The following is a 23514-nucleotide window of genomic DNA, read 5'->3' as shown; positions in this document are numbered from 1 at the left end:
CTCAAGGAAGGCAAAGTCCTTCAATTTAGTGCTTAATTTTATTTTTAATTTGTTAAAGAAGTACCAGGGCTTTCATTAGGAGTGCACTACAGCTTGCTCCACCCAGAGCCCCTGCCAGTGCTGCCAATGGCAGTATCAACACCACTACTAACCCTTATACTCATACAAGTGTGACAGTTCAGACTATTCCAGGCCCTCAGAGCTATAATAATGGCTTGAGTAGCAGGTATTAGTCAATTTTAATGTATATTTAATTAATAAACAGTTGTTGTGCTCATCTCTTAATCATGATCAGGGAACAGTGAGCGACCCAAAATACCTTTGAGGGCTTGGGTGATTGGATAAAAGGGTAAAGTGCCTTCAAGGGAATTCGTTTGATATGATGTTTGTCACTTTTAAATTGATTTAGAGGGATGATAAACTAATCCCTATATGTAATTAATACACCACATATAATATTTTGAATGACTTTAGAAAAATCTTTAACACATAAACAACATATAAACAACAAGCACAAGGGTGTTTTTTAGAAAAATAGAATTTATCAAGAAAATGTAAGTGGTAAATGATGTCATATACAGATGAAAACAATTCAAATAACAATTAGGCCTGCAGGTACATGGAGAAATAAAATTGGTAAGTGACACAGCAGAACCTAAAAAAACAGCTATCCCAGGTCGAAAGTTAATGAGACAATAAAGGGATAAGATGAATGTCGACGTTTCGGTCTCCTAAAGAATACTTTTCGAGACCATCCTCAGGACTGATGTCAATTACGTGCTGTATAGGACCAATGTGTAATCTGAAATATAAATATTTACAGTTACAACCTTATTATGTACTTAAATATTTCCTACACCCTTGTGACAAAACAAAGTAAACACAATTAGACTTATACCTAAAGACAAGAGACATATACATTCTGGACAAACATTAAAAAATGGCAATACCGTTATTCAAAAGAATGGCAATACAAAGTAAACACAATTAGACTTATACCTAAAGACAAGAGGCATATACATTCTGGACAAACATTAGAAAGTGGCAATACAGTTATTCAAAAGAATTTTCTGAGTTTATGGAAACTAGTTCACAGATAATCTATTTACCAAATTCATAAAAACAATTCATGAGACATAGTTGGTCTATTGTAATAGAGATTACATCGAATGACGCCTACTTACTGCAATGGAAAAGACATTTGTTCAGTAAGCATTTAAATCAATAGCCTAAGGTTTTATTCTGTTAAAACATGACAGAAATAGTATGAGCTGTAATTTGAGCAGTCAATTATCTAATATATACAAAAACATTATATTCAGTCTTTTAAATGTTCGCTTGTTATATGGCTACATATAATCAGGACATTTTGTAAACCAAACCTATGTAGAGATGGTGTTTACAAAGGGGAACAATTCCTTAATTCATGCGGATGCTTTACAAACACGCACCATTAGAGAAGAATATAATAGTACCTCAATCAAAATGCTAAAAGATTAAAGCTGAAAACAAGGGGTTCGAACCACGAAGTTGTGTCATCAAAAGTAATGGAAATGCTCCTAAATAAGAACATTCAATTAATTCAAATTTAAACTGAAAATAAAATAAAGTATAATCCAAAGTAAAGGGAACGTGTAGTACCTATTTATTAGGCCGCGCCGCACAAGGGAGTTGAAAGGTAGTGATAACAGTTTTCAAGCGATGACCAAATCGGAAAGTACTGTGTAATATAAAGGATAAAGAGTCTATCATTTTAAATGAAATGCTATTCTGAAAAGGCGTATTTTTTAAAAAACGATTTTGGTTGCATACCTTTGACTGAAGGTGAATTAGCCCCCAAATGGTAATACGGGTAGTCTAAACGTCAAGCATTGGTGAAGGAATAATATTCAACCTTCATGCAGTTGATATCGAGGCATTCATCTGAAAAGGTGTACAATGATATTTAGTGGCTGAGTTATACAAGCCTCAGTCATATGTGAATACGTAAGGCAAAAAGAGTTTACCTAAGTAGTCCAGACAATCACCCGGTATTCCTTTAAAAATGAATACCGGGTGATTGTCTACACCTTTGCCTTTGCATTGCTGCCGGATGTTCGCAGTTCGATCCACCTTCTGATACTAGGTAAGCGGGCTTTTCATGAGTCCCTCTATACAGCGCTATCATTGTTTAAGTGTTTAAGCGCTAAGCTTTCTCCTTTCTCTTTCCTAGAGAAACTTGCTTCGACTAAACACGGCAATAAAGTGTGTCCATACTGACTTGGTGGACTACTTAGGTAAACTCTTTTTGCCTTACGTATTCACATATGACTGAGGCTTGTATAACTCAGCCACTAAATATCATTGTACACCTTTTCAGATTAATGCCTCGATATCAACTGCATGAAGGTTGAATATTATTCCTTCACCAATGCTTGACGTTTAGACTACCCGTATTACCATTTGGGGGCTAATTCACCTTCAGTCAAAGGTATGCAACCAAAACCGTTTTTTAAAAAATACGCCTTTTCAGAATAGCATTTCATTTAAAATGATAGACTCTTTATCCTTTATATTACACAGTACTTTCCGATTTGGTCATCGCTTGAAAACTGTTATCACTACCTTTCAACTCCCTTGTGCGGCGCGGCCTAATAAATAGGTACTACACGTTCCCTTTACTTTGGATTATACTTTATTTTATTTTCAGTTTAAATTTGAATTAATTGAATGTTCTTATTTAGGAGCATTTCCATTACTCTTGATGACACAACTTCGTGGTTCGAACCCCTTGTTTCCAGCTTTAATCTTGCAGCATTTTGATTGAGGTACTATTATATTCTTCTCTAATGGTGCGTGTTTGTAAAGCATCCGCATGAATTAAGGAATTGTTCCCCTTTGTAAACACCATCTCTACATAGGTTTGGTTTACAAAATGTCCTGATTATATGTAGCCATATAACAAGCGAACATTTAAAAGACTGAATATAATGTTTTTGTATATATTAGATAATTGACTGCTCAAATTACAGCTCGTACTATTTCTGTCATGTTTTAACAGAATAAAACCTTAGGCTATTGATTTAAATGCTAACTGAACAAATGTCTTTTCCATTGCAGTAAGTAGGCGTCATTCGATGTAATCTCTATTACAATAGACCAACTATGTCTCATGAATTGTTTTTATGAATTTGGTAAATAGATTATCTGTGAACTAGTTTACATAAACTCAGAAAATTCTTTTGAATAACTGTATTGCCACTTTCTAATGTTTGTCCAGAATGTATATGCCTCTTGTCTTTCGGTATAAGTCTAATTGTGTTTACTTTGTATTGCCATTCTTTTGAATAACTGTATTGCCATTTTTTAAGGTTTGTCCAGAATGTATATGTCTCTTGTCTTTAGGTATAAGTCTAATTGTGTTTACTTTGTTTTGTCACAAGGGTGTAGGAAATATTTAAGTACATAATAAGGTTGTAACTGTAAATATTTATATTTCAGATTACACATTGGTCCTATACAGCACGTAATTGACATCAGTCCTGAGGATGGTCTCGAAAAGTATTCTTTAGGAGACCGAAACGTCGACATTCATCTTATCCCTTTATTGTCTCATTAACTTTCGACCTGGGATAGCTGTTTTTTTAGGTTCTGCTGTGTCACTTACCAATTTTATTTCTCCATGTACCTGCAGGCCTAATTGTTATTTGAATTGTTTTCATCTGTATATGACATCATTTACCACTTAAATTTTCTTGATAAATTCTATTTTTCTAAAATACACCCTTGTGCTTGTTGTTTATATGTTGTTTATGTGTTAAAGATTTTTCTAAAGTCATTCAAAATATTATATGTGGTGTATTAATTACATATAGGGATTAGTTTATCATCCCTCTAAATCAATTTAAAAGTGACAAACATCATTTCAAACGAATTCCCTTGAAGGCACTTTACCCATCTCTTAATCAGACAAACAGCGCCACCATGTGGCAGACTGCCATAAGTGTTGATGTTGACAATTAGGGCTAACCCAGAGCACCAGAAACCACCAGATCAAATGAAGCACTGCTTCAATGCAATGTGTGCCCTAATGCCATTTGAGTTGTGAAAGGAGTTTGCACAGGCAACAGGACTACAGGTCATATGGAAACTGTGCATCCCAAGAACAGTTGAGCAAGATTTTGGTCAGGTTAACCTTGAATAAATATTTTGTGCAAATAGCACACATTTTGAGTTTGCATGCCTCTATTTGGAGGAATCATGCAGACCTTGCCCAGATTTGAACTCTCAGCCTTCAAATCACCACATTTGTCAATGGTAATCATTCAACTCACTGAGTCATCCCAGCCTTTCCTGCGGTCAATGACATAGGCACCATTAGCTAATATCAGCTATTACTTGAAAGCATAACAAACAAGCATTTGAAATGCAATTGGTCTCGCCTTTGGGATCTTATATGTATTTAGCTATGCAGCACATTAGCCTGGGTGCTGAAACATCTACTGTTCTTTAACATGGAGGGAAAGTAAGCATCAAACTGTGACACACCAGGTATGGGAACACATGGAGAGAAATATTGCCTTTCAGCAGGAAAGGGTATAGTCCAAAGCTCTGTTTTTAATATAAAATCAGGGCCTTTGATGGTCATATCACTGAAAATGCAAGATTTGAAACAAATAGTGCCTACGGGTGCTCGTCAAAGACAATTTCTATGGACTGGAATCTAGATAATGCCTAAGTGATTCTGGTATTTTAATGACCTCTGCTTGTCATTTTCTATAAAGAAAGTTAAATAGAGGCAGTTGCCAGAATTTTTTTTTTTAAAACTCCCTCTGCAGAAAGCAATTCTGGTATTTTACTGACCTCTTCTAGTCGTTTTTTATTAAGACAGTTAAATAGAGGCAGTTGAACAGAAGCAAACGTCCCTAAGCGGAATCAGACAAGTCCTTGGGCTGATCTCCAGAGGCCACAAAGTACAGACACATATAAATACATATAACACGGACACTTGAATGGTCAGACCTTCACCAAAGAATGGTCTGATGAGCTACATAAGCATGTGATCCTTGTACTAGTTTTATGCAACTGCCTTCCTGTGACCAAGGCTGAAAGTGAAGCTGAAACGCGTGAGGAGTTAAGGGTGAGTGCTCAGTATGGACTGCCAGCCTGCCTCGAAGTCGAAATAAATGTTTTTTATCCAACCTACCTGGAGTTGTCACATTTCTGGTTAGAAATGGGTTGTGGATTTTTTAACCAGATTCTCCGTTCCTGTCTGAGGAAGCCGCCCTGCTGTGGTCAAAGGCTGCGTTAATGGAGAAACTGTGTTTGGAATTATGGATGTGGAGCCTTACCCGCCTGACCTCTTCTACAAAATAAAACGGGACTGTGCCCAGTTGAGGTTGTTAGGAAAAGTCGGGCAAGGGATGCAAGCAGATTATTTTACTCTGTTTGCTGGTTTGGAAGAATTTTTAAACAAACCCTCGAGACTGAAATGCAGAAGGCAAGTCCAGTGCACTTTTTATTTTTCACACGTTCACATGAGATGAATTGAACTTCTTTTTGAATTATTTAAGGTCAGCAGTTGAAGGAAACCTTTTTTTTTTTTTATTTGAATGTGTGTGCATTTAACACAGACACTTGAATGGTCAGACCTTCGCCAATAGGATGGTCTGATAAGCTACAAAAGCATGTGATCCTTGTACTAGTTTTATGCAACCAAGGTTACCAGATTGGGCTATTTCCCGCACAATTGGGCGATTTTTTTCCCAGTTGTGCAGGAAAAACCCATGCCTGGTGGGGGTTTCGTTTTTGGGCTACATTTAGGTTCTTGTGCGCAAAAAACTGGCTTGGGCGGGCGCCCACAATCACACACAACTCTTAAATCTGAGTGCTTCGCGCACAGTCACTAACTCACTAGCCTGGAGGTCCGATGATTGATGGGCCTGCCTCTGTGCACTGCGCAGGCACATGATGACCCCGCCCACTCCTAGAGCAGAAGGCAGCCATAGAGGTCTGGCATCCATCAATGATTGTGGCCTGCCAATGTGGGGGTCCCCCAGGGCCGTCATTCGTGTAGCGCGAGAAAACGCTACCAATGAGAGCCCTGGGCAGCAGTTGTTGGTCAGCCCCCTTGCGCTTCCCATATATGCCGGGGGCTGACGTGAGCACGCTGTCTTTCGGCGCGGCAGACTGTAACTGATGGCCCGGGCTGCTTGCTGGAGAGGAGCGGAGGTCGGGAGGAGGACTCGTGAGTCGTGACACTCGTTGTGACACTCGTCCTGTGTCACACTGCTGCTGCCAGCCGCTGCCGCCCACCCAGGCCACACACCACAGGCAACTTGCGGCAGCGCCCAGGCCCAGGCCCAGCCCCAGCCCTTGAAGAGCACAAGACACGGTGACACACTGACTCAGCAAAGGTAGGTGAACTGAAGCCGACACCAGCCTCGGCCCCAGGCCACGCCAGGCCCAGCGGCCCAGCCCCCAGCAGGCCCATACTTACTTTTTTTATTTTATTTTATTTATGCGTTTTTATATAGCGCGGACTTTACCCGAAGGCGTCAGAGCACTTCACAATAGGAACAGTAATGATACATGAGGAGAAAATTACAAGTGAACAAATTACAAAAGCAGACGTTAAGTTACATGAGGTAAAAGTGACAATTGTGAGCAAACAAAATACATGAGGTAGCAAAAAGTACTCTACTCTGTTTGCTGGTTTGGAAGGATTTTTAAACAAACCCTCGAGACTGAAATGCAGAAGGCAAGTCCAGTGCACTTATTATTTTTCCCATTTTCACATGAGATGAATTGAACTGCTTTTTTTATTGTTTTATCAGTCAGCAGTTGAAGGAAACCTTTTTTTTTATTTGAATGTGTGTGCATTTAACACGGACACTTGAATGGTCAGACCGTCGCCAATAGGATGGTCTGATGAGCTACATAAGCACGTGATCCTTGTACTAGTTTTTGCAACTGCCCTCCAGTGACCAAGGCTGAAAGTGAAGCTGAAACGCGGAAGGAGTTAAGGGCGAGTGCTCAGAATGGACTGCCAGCCTGCCACGAAGTGGAAATAAATGTTTTTTATCCAACCTACCTGGTGTCGTCACATTTCTGGTTAGAAATGGGCTGTGGACATATAAATATATACTAAAGTATATACAAGAGGTCTCGAATGCTCGGCCTAAAAATCATTTTGTAGTGTATGCCAAATAAACAAACGGTACTACAATGCAATGAAATCAGCTTGTGCACAACCAGAAGTAGATGTTACCTTATGGGTCAACCCTGTGGGTAGTACCTGGCTCCAAGGCAGATTAGGGATTTCATGTTTGCTGGAAATGGTAGGTTAGCTGGCTGGAAAATTGTACCACAAATGTATGGACTTGCTTAGCAAACTTTACATCATAGGTTGTTTGATTCAAGAGTGAACTATATTCCTATATTCAAATGACAACGTGATAGCGTTGCTAAATTTTAACACCAACAGGATGTATGTATATATAGAGGTATTTATGTAGCATGAACCTATTTAGAAATAACAAGAGAGCTGTAAAGTGGGTCGTGGCTTAGACATATTATTTAGGATCATTTACAATAGAGCTGGTCATCTGTATGTTCCTGTCTTCCACAGTGGAAGTGCTATTTCAAGAGATGCAAGACCACTGACACAATTGGCCTTGTCCAGTTCTACATCTAAGATTCATAGCAATCTACAGAAACAGTTCTATTCTGGAGAGTCAAGAGAAGCCTTAAGTGCTCACTTAATTAGATTCTTGAGTGCTATCATACAGAGAGGAAGTAGCCCAGAAGACCGGGCTGTCCGATTTAAGGACGGGCCAAGACAGTAAAGGTCAGAAACTTGTATTTTTGAAACACCTAGTTTCAAGAAACTTTTTAGTTTTTCACAATTCTTCACGGGATATGAAGAGAAAATGTAGAAGTCCATTTGATCTATACTCATGGCAAACTCCTCAAGGATTAGGTTCAAAGGGGACCTTCATTTCCACCTTTATGAACAATACTTCTACATCAGAATACTGTAGTTCAGAGGTCACCAACGAGTAGCTTATGAGTGACTGGTAGTTCATATGTACATATTGACATTTACATAGTGTAAACCTACTTAGTGAGCTATGCAGTAATGGAGAATAGCGAGAGATGATACATGATCTTGTACATCAATAAGGGAATAATACTTTTAAGTTAAAGTACACATATTTACAATTTGAGGCAGAGAGCGATTATGTGATTTGTCCAGAAGCTCACAATTTTGAGACAAGTGCTGAAGACAGAATTAGAACCCAGATCTCCAAGTTTAAAAGTAGTCTACTTTAGCGTGTGACCACATCTCCTCGGCTAGTAAGTAGCCCAAGGATCTGGAAGCACGCCTAATGTGTCATACAAAGGATCCTTTGCAGAAAAGATGTGTATGTAGGGGATGCAACCATGTAAGCATGACTTTTACCTACTCACCCTCCCTAAAGAGAAATTTGTAAAAATGGAGGAAATTGTTAAGATTGGCACTAAATGTGACCTAAATTGAATTGGCTAAAAAGGTGTAGTTTCGGAAGGGGCAAGTCTCATTCTCCTATGGCCCTCCTCAGAAATATTCAGGTTTCACTTTCATTATAAAAAGTTGGAAAATATAGTATGAAAAGATACATTTTTTCAGTAAATGTTCTGTATAAATGGGCTTAAAAGTCATTGCTACTAGAGGTGGTTCAAAAACTCTGGGTATGTATGTTCACATGGTTTCCAATTTCATTAAATATATATATCAAATCTTTCTTTATATCTTCATTCACTTCCTGCCCTTTTTCAATCATGCCCCTTCTGAGTAGTTCCTCTGTCATGTTTGAAAGGGGCAGGATGGAAATTATAACAACAAACCAAACTCGCAATCTCCTTCTATAGACAGCAGAATTAGATATCACAATCAGACAGATATTAAAATCTCATACAGCAGTACTACTCCTCACTTCACAGAGACCTTACAGGTTCAGACAGCTGTTTAGACCAATCTTATATTCTCAGTGCCAGATCTAGAGCTTAGGGAATGGTACTTGCAGGGTGGTGGAGGATATTACATCTGTCACCTTAAAGAACTACAGTCTGCCAAAGTTAGAGCACCGCTGGCCAACTGAGGACTTCTGAACCATGACAGGAACTGTCTTCATGGCGTCTTTTGTGAAAGTACAAAAAGGTTCAAAAAGTTTGGTGGACAGCCAGCCGACAAATTTTAACAAACTTTGTCTTTCAAAAACAATGTGCGAGTTTGTTATTGAAAAACTAGAAAAACAAGAGACCCTCAGACCCAGAGCGTTTTTTCTTAGTGTGTTGAGGGTCATTATTTGCTTTTTTCTGTCCCTTGCCACCAGGTTTTAGCTGGCCGTGAAAGACAGAAAAAAAGGACATCACACTGTCCACCCTAAATAGGGTGGGTGGGTTAATTCCCTACTACACCGGGCTGTCAGAAAAAGCTTTCCATCAATGACGCCAATTTGGCTCTCGCCTCTGTCAAGGGAAAGCTGGAAGTCCTCCCAACCCTAAATGGGCATGTAGATTGTCAGTTAGGCGGACAGTGTACTCTGTTACATTTGCAATGGAGCACCCTGTCTGCCAAACTATAAATCAGACCCTTGGTCATCAAACAGCAACAGTCATACTGCCCTAAAAATCTTCAGTGTTGTAGAGGATGAAATTAATCTACATGATATATGAAGACCTGGCTATTGCTGAAAGTATGCTCTGGCGCCAGAGAGACACCAGCAGTAGCTCTCCTGAAATAGGCATAAATTAAAATATCAGCTTTAACTATATTTCAGAAGGGCAATAATTTGGTCCTCAAAAATCAAGCTGTAAGTTTCTAGAAATATAGACATTTTGCTGTCAGATCATGGCCTTTCATTTTGAATAAATAAGCTCTCCCTAACAAAAGCACTTCATTTATATGAAAATATATATTTTTCCCAAATACTAGCTTTTTTTTATTTTTAGTAAATAAATATTTGATCCCCAAACATCTATGTTTTACTTTAATCATTCTTGGGACAGAAAAGTCCTCTACATGGCACATGTCATCTACCCCTGCCCTGAGTGCCCAACTGGTCTGTTGTCTGGATTCCTAATACTGATTTTGGTTGTCATAAGCAAACAAAGATCATGCATGCGCACCATGACATAGGCCTGTCTCACGGATTTTCGTCTTGTTGGATTGGGAGGGGCACCCTCATAATGGTGGAAGGCAACCGCCTTTACCAAGAGTTCAGCAGAACGAATGCTGTGGTGCCAGCATACAGTGTAGTGATCAGTAGGAGTTCACAGGCCCTTTTTTTACACTGTGGCACTGGAATGAAGCCCACCTCACCTTTTTAAAGGTCTCGTTGCTGCATACTTAACTCACCATTTGCCTACATCAGTTAGATGTAGAGTGCTGCGCAACACAGGAGTGGGTACTCTAAGCTAGATGTGTGAGTGCCTGGGAAGGGCGCAGTACAGGGTTAGAACACTACAGTGTGTATGTATGGTTAGTTTAAGTACTAAGTGTATGCATACCTGCAAGTGATACATTACATGAGAGATGTAATGCTGTGCAGTGCATGCACCATGACAGCATGTGCGAAATGTATGTGTGCTTGTAAAAAATACAATTCATGATGGGTGAAATGTTGTGCAGTGCACGCATGGTGAGTGTTTGTGCTGGCACTGTGTGTGTTTACATGGAGGAGACAGTACTGGACAGTACGTGTGCCTGCAATGGTGCATTATGTACACTAAGTGCAAGTGTGTCTGCATTGGTACATTACATGGAGGATCCTGGGTTCCATTTTGGGAAGCACAGACTTGCCTGGGTGAAGATATGAGGAGTGGTGGAAGCTGTAGAACGGAGGTGGCAGGGCGGGGGGATGAGAAATGAAAGAACACTTACCTGTTCACTCCTCACACTTCTCGTCGTTTTCTGCTCTTCCTCACTTCCAGAGGCAGGAAGCACCCAGGCTTCCCTACGCCAGTCACAATGCTGCTGTCACCATAACAGCAGCGTTGTGATTGGTCTGAGTGCCCTGGTTCAGTGTTCTGATGGGAACTGTGAGCCTGTGCATGATCTACACCCATGCTGTGCATTACAGCCCGGTGGAGAACATGCTAAGTGCAAATGACTGTTTGGCTGGCCCAAGATGGCCAGCCAAACCGTCATGTTTACTTAAGGTGCATATACCACTCCTCCTCCTGCACTGTGACAGAAGCCCAGCCCTGCCTTGTTCAACCTGGCTCAATAGAGAAAAATAAAATAATAATAACTTCTTGTTACTATCAATTTATTTTTCCTTTGTTGTACGGCTCAGAAGCAGTGGAGCGATGCTTCTCCGCTTTACTGGTGCAGCCACCACTAGAAATGAGGAGTGGAGGAATACCCCAGACAGATTTGTGCATTTCTACATTCCTGTGAGCTCAGTGGGACACACTGGAAAAAGGAGGAGAGCGACTTCCCTTGTACACTTCAAAAGGATGCTCTTTGATTCTGCGATAGATCACAAAAAAAGGCCTGGACACATCTCAGGAAGAAATAGGGGTGATAAGGGAATCATAAAGAGTAAGGTTGAGAGCTCGGGATTAACCTTCTGATGCACATATCACTGAGGCTGACATCCAGGTGTGAACTCTAGTGACTCCCATTGCCTGTGTTGTGGGACTATCAGCTTCAGAGTCTCCCCTGCTGTGATAAATAGCCTTTGAAGAGGAAGAAGAGAGTGAAAGTTTTACACTTCAAAAGAAGCAGAATCCTAACATATAACTTCAAAGCTCCAGACCCTAAATCATATTTGATGTCTAAAAATTAACTATGAGAAGGTGAAGTTGAGATCCCAAAATCTGTCATCTGCCAAGCAGCCAGATGGGCTGTGTGAGGGTGGGCAGTTCTCCAAAACTTCTGCCTGTGACCAGGACTGGGGTCAAGCCCTACTAGTCTCCCTGATGGGTGAGGGGATGTCACCCAGGGAAACCTGGACCTTCTTCCCTAGAGTCTGGAGCATCAACGCATGCCTACTTGCCAAGACCAGTCTGCCCTGTGAGGAAGAGGTGAGTGTTGGAGGGAGCGAGATCCAGTGGGAGTCCTACTGAGAGGACTCCCAGAGCGAGGTGTGAGGAGATGGCTGTGCACCTATTGGGTGGGCGTTGTCCATGTGCAAGAGTGAATCAGCAACCTAATTGTAACAATGGAGGGAGGGAGAGGAAAAGTGGATTCAGTCTCCCCGGATATGTTTCATAAACAAAGTGGAACCCACTTAGATGGTGGTGGTGATCCCTACTGTGGTGGGGAGCACTCAGTGTTGTTTAAATACCCCTGGCTCGTGGGGTGAAAAATAGACTTTTTGTACATCAACCTCATTTGTGACGCACAAGTGAAAGTAAGCAAGGAAAGCCCGTCTGTGCCCGTCCGTGCCAGGCCGGGCTAGGACGTGGCTTGGGGGCTATAACAATGGAACCCTTATCTCCTAAAACCCTCTGCTATAGTGGGGAACAGCTTAGGGCACTCAGAGGAGGCGTTAAGGTTAGTTGTCCTAAGGAGACACTACCAGAGGAGGTAATGTCCCTTTGTCCACATTGCAAGCCTATAAAGCTAGTGAGTGGCAAAAGTAACTCCTTCACATTCGCCCTGCTAAATTGCCGATCTCTCCCGAGGCATGCAGTGGAAATCCACCTGCTCCTAGGGGAACGAGATCTAGACGTACTTTTTTTAACTGAGACCTGGCTGACCGATGCATCTGACCCAGATATAGTCCCGGCGCTCCCGCCCAACTATTCTATTATCAGGCAGGATCGTAAGACAGGGCGAGGAGGAGGTGTGGCGATTATCTATAAGAGCACCTTTGTGTGCAGAACCTCTGAGAGTCCACTTGTAGAGTGCGAGAGTCTTGGCTTTTCTATATCCTTCTCGCCCACTTGTACTTTCTCAGGGATCTTGGTATATAGACCACCGGGCGATTATCACCACTTCTGTAACAACCTTCTAGACAAGATCTCTCTATCCATCAGTAGTGCCTCTAATTTTTCCATCTTGGGCGACCTCAATATTCACCTTGATGAAGCCGATGCTGCTTCATCGCAGTGTCTGCTGGATACCCTGGGAGTAGTACATTTGGAACAAATTGTGGCCAGCTCCACTCATGTAGCTGGTGACCTACTAGATCACTTCTTTACCAATCTTGGGAACATCGTTTGTGGTCAGCCAAGCTTTGTTCCTTGGTCAGACCACGCCCTACTTTCTTTTGTGTGGTCCCCCTCAATACAGAATCACAGGGTCACCCTTTCAAAGAAAGTCAGCCGAATATGGTCGAGACTATCGGTAGAGGACTGGGAGGCAGCCCTGAAGAGGTGTCCGCCGGCTCCCCATGATGACCCAGTGGCAGCTAACGAAGCCTTTGATAAGTGGCTTAATTCCACCTTAGACGCCACCCTCCCCAAAAAAGAGGTTCGGCATCGGGAGGGCCCTAATAAACAACCATGGTACTCTGGGGAACTCAAGGAGCATAAACAACTATGCAAACGGGCGGAAAGGAAGTGGAGAAAGGACTTTGCCCCTGCGGCGAAAAGTGAATACAAATCATCTTTGAGATCGTACAAAAAATTATTAAAATCTACACAAGCTGCATATTATCAGGGTAAATTCACGGAAGCAGCTAATGCCCCCAGAGAAATTTTTTTAATTTTTCAAACTTTGGTCGCCACCCCTATGGCCACTAGGCCCGCTCCGAACCCACAGAAATGCTGTGAGGACCTAGCCGCTTTTTTCGCTGCCAAAGTGTCTAATATCTACTCCAGCTTTGCGCCAACTGCACATATTCCAGATAGGATGGAGAGCGAAAACGGGATGTCTGAGGAGGTAGCCCCAGACTTGTCTAAAGGTCTTAAAGCCTTCTCACTACTAGACCTGGCTACCGTGGAAAGTCTCCTCAGCAACCTTAAATCGGTCTCCCCTCTGGATGCTGCGCCTCCGCCAGTTCTCAAACAGGTATCGGGACGGTCTGCCCGGTGATAATGTAGGTCATTAACGCGTCTCTGGCCTCAGGAGTAGTGCCCCCCAACTGGAAGATGGCAAAAGTCAGGGCCCTGCTAAAAAAATCTAGTTTGGACCCTGAAGACCTGGCTAATTACAGGCCCATTTCGCTGCTGCGGGGTCTCAGCAAAATAGCTGAAAAACACGTGAATCAGGTCATGTCTTCTTTTGTTGAGACCGCGGGTTCACTACATCCTACCCAGACAGGGTTTAGAGCCAAGCAAGGAACGGAGACGGCTCTGGTGGCGGTGGTGGAGACGGCCAGGGGCATTGTGGATGCGGGAGGCTGCGCTGCGGTGGTCCTGTTGGACCTCAGCGCAGCCTTCGACACTGTGAATCACTCCCTTTTGCTGCACCGGCTACGTCTTGCAGGGGTTTCCAGATTGGCCCTTAAATGGCTCCATTCTTTTCTATCGGACAGATGTTTTTCCGTCTTTGAGGAAGAGGTATCATCGAGCCAGCTGCAATTGAATCACGGCGTTCCCCAGGGATCATCGCTCAGCCCTACCATGTTTAACATCTACATGAGACCTTTGGCTGAGGTGGTGCTTCCCTGGGGAATCCAACTTGTCACCTACGCCGATGACACGCAGCTGGTCGTCTCCCTGGTGAGGGACGACGCTTTAGATCAGGGGATCAATAATTTGGCCCCATGTCTCACCAAAGTCCTGGAATGGATGACTTCCTCTTTTTTAAAGTTAAATGGGGCCAAAACGGACATCATGCTTTTGGGCTACAAAGCTCCAATTAACCTGGACCCCTGGTGGCCACATTGTCTGGGACCCCCTCCGGTGCCTAAGACCCAAATAAAAAGCTTGGGGGTCTGGCTGGACTCCTCTTTAGGATTCCAATACCAGGCCAAGAAGGTGGCCGCAACTTGTTACGGATTGTTGAGGGTCCTTAAGAAAGTTTTGGATCGTCTTCCATTTGAAGCCAGACGCGTGCTGGTCCAGTCGTTGATTCTTTCGCGGCTGGACTATGCAAATGCTGTCTATATGGGGGCCCCAGCAGGTCCTATAAAAACTCTGCAATCTGTGCAGAATTGTGCAGCTCGTCTGCTCATGAAAGTCCCTAAACGATGCTCGGCAAAGGCCTCACTTCGGTCGCTTCATTGGCTACCAATTCAGGAGAGGATTATGTTTAAAACCTTGTGTTTGGCGTATAAGTCCATCCACAATGTCGGCCCTACCATTCTCGGTCCCCTGTTTCGTCGCCATCAATCAGTGAGACCTCTGAGATCTAACCAGCGAAATTTGCTGGTAATACCCAGGGTGAAGCTAGCCCGGATGGGCGGCCGCCAGCTTTCCTTCCAAGCAGCCAAGGGATGGAACAAACTCCCAGATAACATCAGGCATGAAACCAACCATCTGGCTTTCAGGAAGCAACTAAAGACATTTTTGTTTCAATAATGTCTTCTTCACATCCTCTGGTCTTACAGCGCTGGGATGCTCGAGGGTAGCCATGCGCTCTACAAGAAAGTATTCATTCATCATTCATTCATTCATCTCTGTTCACAGTAGAAGCTGGCACCACACTTGGGAGACAGCCTGCATCTGCTGCTGCATGTACAATGAGCAGCCCAAATCCACGGAGCAGGATCAGAGCATTGCAGGTACCCGTGGTTGGGGCACCGCAGATACACTGAATGCTCCTGTGCTGCTGAAGACTTGATTTGGACCTGTCAGGCCCTGTGAGACTATCTGCTGAGGGTGTTGCAGCACCATAGAAATGTTTTACTATCTCCTCAGAGTCAAAGGGGACTCTTGAATAAGGCCTACTAGTAAGCATTCTCTAGATGCAGCCACCAATGAATGGAAAATAATCCTGACCACAATGCAAGGAACTGGGTCGGACAGGGATTTGCCAAATAAAAACGAAAGCCCTAACCTCAAAGGGATTGTGTTGTTGCTTGTGAATGCCATATACTTCTTTGAATGTGTGGAGTTAGAAATAAAACCATTCTTTTTATATAAAAAATAGACATTGATTTATTGACATCACTGAGTGAACTTTGAGTAATGAGTCGTGTTCACTAACCCGTATCTACACCGCCCCCCCCCACCCACCCCCCCAGGGAGTCTTTGACTGCTGGTCCACAGCTACCAATGAGAGTCAAATGCAGAAGGGGTACTTGGCCCAGTTGGTGAGGATCCATAGTACCTCGGGCCCCAAGATATCAGGAGTAAAAGACCTCAACCACCAGAGTTGGGCCCGGTAGACCCTGTGTGTCCTATGGCCTTCTGAAAGGGGTTCTAACAGTCATTTCTCAATTGTACAACTGACAGCCATGGACACAGTGGTGTAGCTAGACCTTTGGCAGTGGCAGTCCCTGTGTTGTTCGCTCCGCGACAGCATCATTGAAGAGAAGCAGGGTGCTGGCGAGATTCCTCCAATTGCTTCCCCACAACAGCTGAAGACTCGTGCCGTCTGGGGCGGAACGCCCCCCGCACCGCTCTTGCTATGCCACTTAGCAGACAGAGTCCATCATACATACACAATATGATCTTCAGATTATAGCGTTATCTACTATCATTCGATGAATGCTCACAGTATGCCAAGTAATCTCATTGTTTTGCAATGGTGAGCAATAACATACTAGGGTTGATTAACATCATACCATGAATGCTCACAATATGCTAAGTAAATATTGCCAATATTATGACAGAACCAACCGTATAATGCAGGTATGGGCGGTGTCAAAACGTGGTTTCCCGCAGTACTTTAAGTATAACCACCATTATGCAAAGTTTTCCCCCGTCAATAAAGAAATGCTCCTAACATCTGGTGCACCAGACACGTGGCTGCTGAGTGGGATACTGGAAGGTGGAGAGACAAAAACAATGACATAGTCACATCTTCCTCGCTCACATGCACCCAGACACATACATGTACAGAAATATACTTGCAGAAAAGCACTCTTCGACAGACACAGAAACTCACACTCCATCTCCCTCACAGCGATCACTACTATTTTTAATTAGCTGTCTCTTTTGATCCTGGCACTACTGCAAAATGTAGTATGCCATATTGATACTAACGCAGTGTAACTTACAGTGCTGGTCCTGCAAACCGGCCAATCAACATGCAGTAGCCGCAGAATCCTGGGCTGTGTTTCTGGCTCCACCCATCATAGAATACGTGTACAAAATGTCACTTACCTGCCTCCGTGAAGGCATGGTGTTAAAAAAACGAGGTTGTTTGCATGTTGTGGAGAAAGAGTAAAGGAGCACTAGAATTAAGAAAGGAAGCCAATGGAATGAGAAAGGAAGCAGACTCCTCCCTTTGCCACCCACTTCCATTACTCCTCTGCTACATCTGTCTTAGTGGCTGCAAACATTTCTATTTTATAGAGCTGTAACTACCAGGTGTTATTATAAGCCTAGAGAAGTTATAAGTCATGGGCAAAATGGGCTCTGGCAAAGGGCCCCAGCATTTCAGCCCCCCCCCCCCCCCCATACAGCCATCTCTCTTCTGCAGAGAGTCTTGCCCCGATGACCTTTAATCATAACTAAACAGATTATTTGAAATACTGTTTTCATGCAACATCCATATAAAAGTTTCTTTTAGCTCAAAACAGGACACCACATATGAGAAATGATAGAGTGTCACAGAGATGATTTGCAGTCATATTAGTGAGCTGCTGCTCTGTTACATTTTTGGAAATACACACCGCTGCTATCCCTGGATATTCCATGTAAACACATTTAGCATTCGGATGATTGTGCCTGTGCACTGTCAGTGACGTGGCCAAAGGGGCACGAAAGAACTGAAATTGGATCACAAATTCAAACTGTTCTGAGCAGGGGCCCCTAACTACATTTGGCCCGGGGCCCCCAAAATCCTTAAGATGTACCTGTATAAGCCAACTGTGTGGGGTTATTATATTGGTGTAGCTTGGTTTGCTCAGGCACTACATTTCCTCACCAGGTTCTTGTTTTTCACCTTTTTTATACAATGAATTAGTACCGACATATTTTACGAATCTAAGATAAGAATAACTTTTAGTGTGAAATTTGTTAAAATGGCACAGTTTTGTACATAAGTTGTTATTTGTATGCTGAAGTGAAGTGTGACTGTTGACAAATCAGTGACACTGAAATTTTGGAAGCACTGATGTTTTTTGCTGTTTAAGAACCTCACTTTGGCATACAAATAACGAAATGTTTGCCGAAGGTTGACTTTTCTACAAAAATCTAATATTTGTAAAATAACAAAAAAAATTACTTTTCTCGAAAAAAGTATGAGGAGACTAACCAGAACTGGCACATTTTGAACAACAACACATCAAGTGCCAAAAAGAGGGAAATATGTATTCATGCGCAATTTATTCATGTTGAACACCTGTGCAAGATTCACCGGCTCATCAAGTTACAAAAACCTCTGAGGTAATAACTCACCGGATAGAGCATAGAGTGACCAGATTTTGAGATGGTAAACCCGGGACTGTACGGGCAAATCCGGGACGTCTGGTCGCCCTAATAAAGCAGCAAGGCTAAACAACCTATTTTTTAATTAAATGTTTCTAAAGATTCTGAAACCAAAATGAATACAATGAGGTGACGACGTGGGACGCTAGTCACTGCCAAATGCAGTTTTCCGGGAGTCACGAGTTCCAATGTGACTAGGCAGAGTTAGCCTTTCATCCTTTCGAGGTCGGTAAATTGCGCACTATTGATGTAATAATAGGGACATATGTTATTTACGGTGCTTATAAAAGCCACAGGTGCGATATGAAACATTATTCAAGAAATCTAGTTATTAGAAATAAAACGGACAAGTCAGGGGAGCGGCATACCAGTTTCATCATGTTTGCAGCTGGAGGATTAACTCTCGCTCGGTACGTGTTGTGTAAATTCAGCAGCAGCTGTATTTCTTCCCCCGTGTAGTCCGTTCTCCTTCCGCTCGCGAGGCTCCACAGGAGGAAGACGTGAAGGCGCAGCGCGTGGGCAGCGGTGAAGCGGCGCATCCCGGCGCGGTGCGCTCGTGCCAGCGCCGGAGCAGACTGACGCGCTGTGGTTTCTGCCGAGGCTGCCGGGCAGCGCTTGCCTCACGGCTCTGCCCACACATCCCCTGCTGTGGCAGCTCCAGCGAAACTCCCAGGCTCTGCTTTCCACCGCCTGCTGCTGGGCTCTGTTCCGCAAACTTCACTTCACAGCCTGAGAAGAGTGCCTGCGTCCTCCGCCCGCCCTGGCCTCGGTGACTTATTTGGTGATATCAGGCGTTTGCAAAAGGAGCACTTCGTGCCATGTACTTAGCATTGCAACTCGCATTCGCAATCAAAAGGACCTTAATTAAAACCCTTCTCTTACAAAGACACTGTTCCCAATAATTTCTCTGACTGTTTGATGTTCCTCACTGGAGAACCAGTTGTCCTTCTGCTTCAACGGTGTACTTTTTGATACCCTAATCGCTCCAACTTGAGTTTGCAATGTGTAATTTTTAGTGGTTTTGGAAGAAAATGTCTTGAGGAAACTGTGAAACTAGATGTGTGTCATAGCTACACGTCTGCAACTTTCATTGCACAATTATAGAAACTGGTTGCACACAATGCACCTGGAAAGAGGATGGTGGAAATGAGGCCCTTGCAACATACATGCATCGAAAAAAAGCCCCGATATTCATGTATATGACCAGGCTCCCGCACTGGCACCTCACATGACGCACGAGACTCGTCAATTTCACAAGCATTGCACATATTAAATGTAGGTGATCACACCCACCCCTCGTCTTTGTCATCACGTCACACTTTTCTAAACTGTCGCAAAGCTTCCCATGTGTAGCAATCAAATCCCCAAAAGCATGCTTTCACCTCGCTTTGCATCTATGCTTACCCTATTGTTCACAGACTTTCGCTAAAATCCCCTTTCCAGGAGTAACGCTTTAATCTTCTGCTGGGCACACATTATTTCACACATTAAATCTAATGCGCAGATGTACATTTTCCAAAGGGTCACGGTCCTTTTATGCTAGCCTGCCAGTGTTACGCCTTCCAGATCCGAACACGGACCAAACCCTTTTGCAAGCTTTCTTTTTTACCCCTAATTGCACTCAAAAGCCTTCAAGGTAATTTTCAAAGCACCTACTTGACACAATGAGAGTTTTTTTTTTTGCCAGACTTAACCACTCTCTGGCAAGAAGCAAGTCAGCACACATCAAAAGTGTTTCAGCTTTTAAGTTCAAGTAAAAGTTTATTAGAATAACAAAGGTGTCATTACAGAAAAAGAAATGAGACATATGATCATCAAGAAAGCAAGGTAAATTAGGTTACAGCAATAAATATCAGATAGTAAAAAATTGCAGGGGAGGGAGAAAGAAAAAAAAGTGTAAGTGAGGCTAGAGATATAAGATATATGAGGCTATGTAAATGGAGGTAAGACAATAAATATTATGTGAGGAAAAATAAGTTCTAAAGAGAATAAAGGAACGAAAGGTAATTTAAGGAGGTTTCGAAACCTCTTGCTGAAAAGGAGGTAAATGAGAAGAGCGTTTGGCACAAACATCAAGGTAAAGGGTAATGGGAAGCCAAAGGGCGTGTCTTTTCGGGGCAAGATTAAGTGGATAGACAAATGCAGTATCAAGTCTATGATTATAGCATACATTAAACCACCAAGCTTTAAAAGTAATGTCATTTGAATTTTTCCAATTAACAGTGATCTGTTGGAATGCAACAGCTAGTAACAAGTCTATAATTTGAACATTTGAATCAACAGCAGCCCAAGAAGAGGAAAGTGAGCCAAGGAAGATATCAGTAAGAGAGAAAGGGATAGAAGTTGGAAATATAGTATTGATTTGGTTCCACACTTGAGTCCAAAAAATGTGTGTAAGGGGACAAAGAAAAACTATGTGAAAGAGCGTGGCGTTGGGGGTGGAACAGGACCAGCAAAGATCCGGAACCAAGGGGAACCTCTTGTGAAGAAGAAAAGGTGTGTAAAGGAGTCGATTATAAATGAAGAAAAGTGTTTGTGTGAGAGAAGCAGCTCTAGAGGATTTGCGGAGCTTCGTCCAAAGTTTATCCCAAAGGGAAGTAGGCCAAGACGTATCAAAGTCAGATTCCCATTGCTCTTCCACCGTAGATTTCGGCCGGGGTAATGGAGGTTTGCGAAATGAATGGTAGATGGAGGAAGCGGAGGGGCCTGAGCGGAGTAGGGAATGGAGTGATGTAGTTGGGTTAAGAGAAACAACTGGAAGAGGGGAGTGAGAAAGGGAATCATATACGGACATAACTGCTGTCTTGAGTAAGAAGAATTTGCGATCAAAAGAGGAAGGGAGAGAGAAAGCTCGGCTAAAGAGAGAAAAAGACTTGAAAACAGATCCAGTGAAGAGTTGGGAAACCCAGATCAAGCCTCGTTGCCTCCAAGTTTTCCAGTAAAATGGCTTCTGGTTAATGAGAATGCTATTATTATACCAAATAGTGGTGTTGAGGAAATCAGTAACAGAGGAGGGGGGAACTGGAGCAGATGCTAGGAGTAGTTTTGCAGTATATTTGTGAATCGGAGTAGAAATGAATTGAGGTTTGCGGGAGAACTAGAGATATTCGGCAAAAGAGAAAGGAGAAAGAGAGAGACGCTCAAGTTCAGCCCAAAGGGGGAGAGGCTCAGTAGGGTCTTTGAGCCAGAGGGAGGCTTGTTTCAGGAGGAAAGCCTTGTGATAGGCAGGGAAGTTTGGGAAATTGACCCCGCCTTCTGACATGGGGAGACGCAGTCGTAGTAAAGACATACGCGGTTTCTTACCAGACCACAAAAAGGAGGAGAGGATAGTGTTGATTTTAGTAAAGAATTTGGCAGGAATGGGAACAGGAATATTGGAAATGGTATAAAGAACGATTGGGGATAGCATCATCTTAATGGTGTCGAGACGACCCCACCAGGAAAGGTAGAGGGGGTGCCATCTGGAAGTAAGGTCTGATAATTTTTGGATACATTGGTTAAGGCAAAGTGAGATAGTATCCGAGATGGAAGAGGTTATATGCAAACCAAGATATTTTATATGGGCCGGGCTCCACTTGAAGTCAAATGCCACAAAATCAGATTTGAAGGTGAATTTGGTGAGGGGGAGAATTTCGCATTTGTCGTTATTTAATTTGTACCCAGAGAGTTGAGAATAAACGTTCACTTCGGCAAGGAAAGCGGGAATGGAATCAGAGGGATTGGAAATGAAGAGTAAAATGTCATCTGCATAAGCAGCTAGTTTAACCTGCGAATGGGAAAGTTGAAAACCATGGATGTTTGGATTTTGACGTAGTTTAGATAGGAAAGGTTCTAGGGCCAAGTTAAAGAATTAGAATTAGAATTAGAATTAGAAATAAATTTATTGAGCGCGGTTGCTGCCCAAGGGCGTCCAAGCGCTGAAGTAAGAATTGGAGAGACATGCTGAGTGACTGGTTAGAGCTCGGAGGCTTTGGCGAATAATAAAGTTTTCAACTTTTTACGGAATGCGAGCAGGTCCGGGTTGGAACGGAGTGAAAGGGGGAGGGTGTTCCAAAGTTTAGCTGCGTTCAGTGAGAACAACCTGCCCCCGGATGTAGCTCTCTTCACTCTAGGAACCACTGCCAAGAAAGCCTCGGTGGAGCGTAGGTTCCTATTTGGGTGATAGGGGATGACAAGGTTGCTGTTAATTGCGGGTCCTGTTTTCCAAAAGGCCCGGTGCGCAATGCACAGTGCCTTGAATGTCACCCTGTGCTTGACTGGTAGCCAGTGAAGACTTTTTAGTGCAGGTCTGGAAGGGTGAAAGAGGGCATCCCTGGCGAACACCTCTGCCAAGACTAAAAAAGGAGGATATCAAGCCATTGGCGCAAACTGCCGCTCTAGGGTTCATGTAAAGGAAGGAGATGAGGGAAATAAAGTTAGGGCCAAACCCAAACCATTTTAGTGCAGAGAAAAGGAAAGACCATTCCACTCTATCGAACGCTTTCTCAGCGTCTAAGGCGATTGCAGCTAGGGAGTCACTAAAACGTGAGGACTTGGAAAGGACATTGAAGAGGAGTCTGGTGTTATCGGTAATGAAGCGACCTTTGACAAATCCAGATTGTTCGGGGCCAAGGAGTTCTGGAAGAAAAGGATCTAGTCTGATGGCTAAAGATTTGGCATATAATTTGTAGTCGATGTTAACAAGTGATATTGGTCTGTAATTTTTACAATGTTGAGTGTCCTTCCCCTCCTTGGGTATAATCCAAATGTAAGCGTCTGAAAAAGTGCCTGAGGATGCACCACTTGCTTTAAAGGAATCGAGGAGACAATGTAATTTGGGTAACAAAAGGGTTGCAAAATGTTGGTAAAATTTGACTGTAAACCCATCTGGGCCTGGAGCTTTGTCTTTTTTAAGTGAGTGGAGTGCGGTATGTAATTCGCGAACAGTAATGGGGGTTTCAAGGGTAGATAGGTCAATAGGAAAATTAGGAGGGGGTTGAATGCCTGCAAAGAAGGTGGAAAGAGAGTGAGCAGAGGGTTGAGTTCCAGAAGAGTAGAGTGTAGAGTAGAAATGAG

The 23514-nt window shown here is 43.0% G+C and overlaps 1 protein-coding gene across 1 annotated transcript in view; it reads right to left on the bottom strand.

The window, feature by feature from the left end:
- LOC147674072 (cysteine-rich venom protein tigrin-like) overlaps positions 1-19169 on the bottom strand; it is a 457335-nt gene extending 438166 nt beyond the window's left edge. Inside the window, exon 1 of the mRNA XM_086946456.1 lies at positions 18828-19169. Coding sequence (XP_086802582.1) covers positions 18828-18998 — 171 coding nt within the window. The 5' untranslated portion in view covers positions 18999-19169. The remainder of the gene's footprint in view (positions 1-18827) is intronic.
- Between the last annotated feature and the right edge of the window lie 4345 nt (positions 19170-23514).

The sequence above is a fragment of the Lissotriton vulgaris genome, chromosome 12 (assembly GCF_964263255.1).
Source record: "Lissotriton vulgaris chromosome 12, aLisVul1.2, whole genome shotgun sequence".
Taxonomy (NCBI): Eukaryota; Metazoa; Chordata; class Amphibia; order Caudata; family Salamandridae; genus Lissotriton; species Lissotriton vulgaris.
Note: the sequence above shows the minus strand (reverse complement) of the source record. Positions and strands in the feature narration are given on the sequence as shown.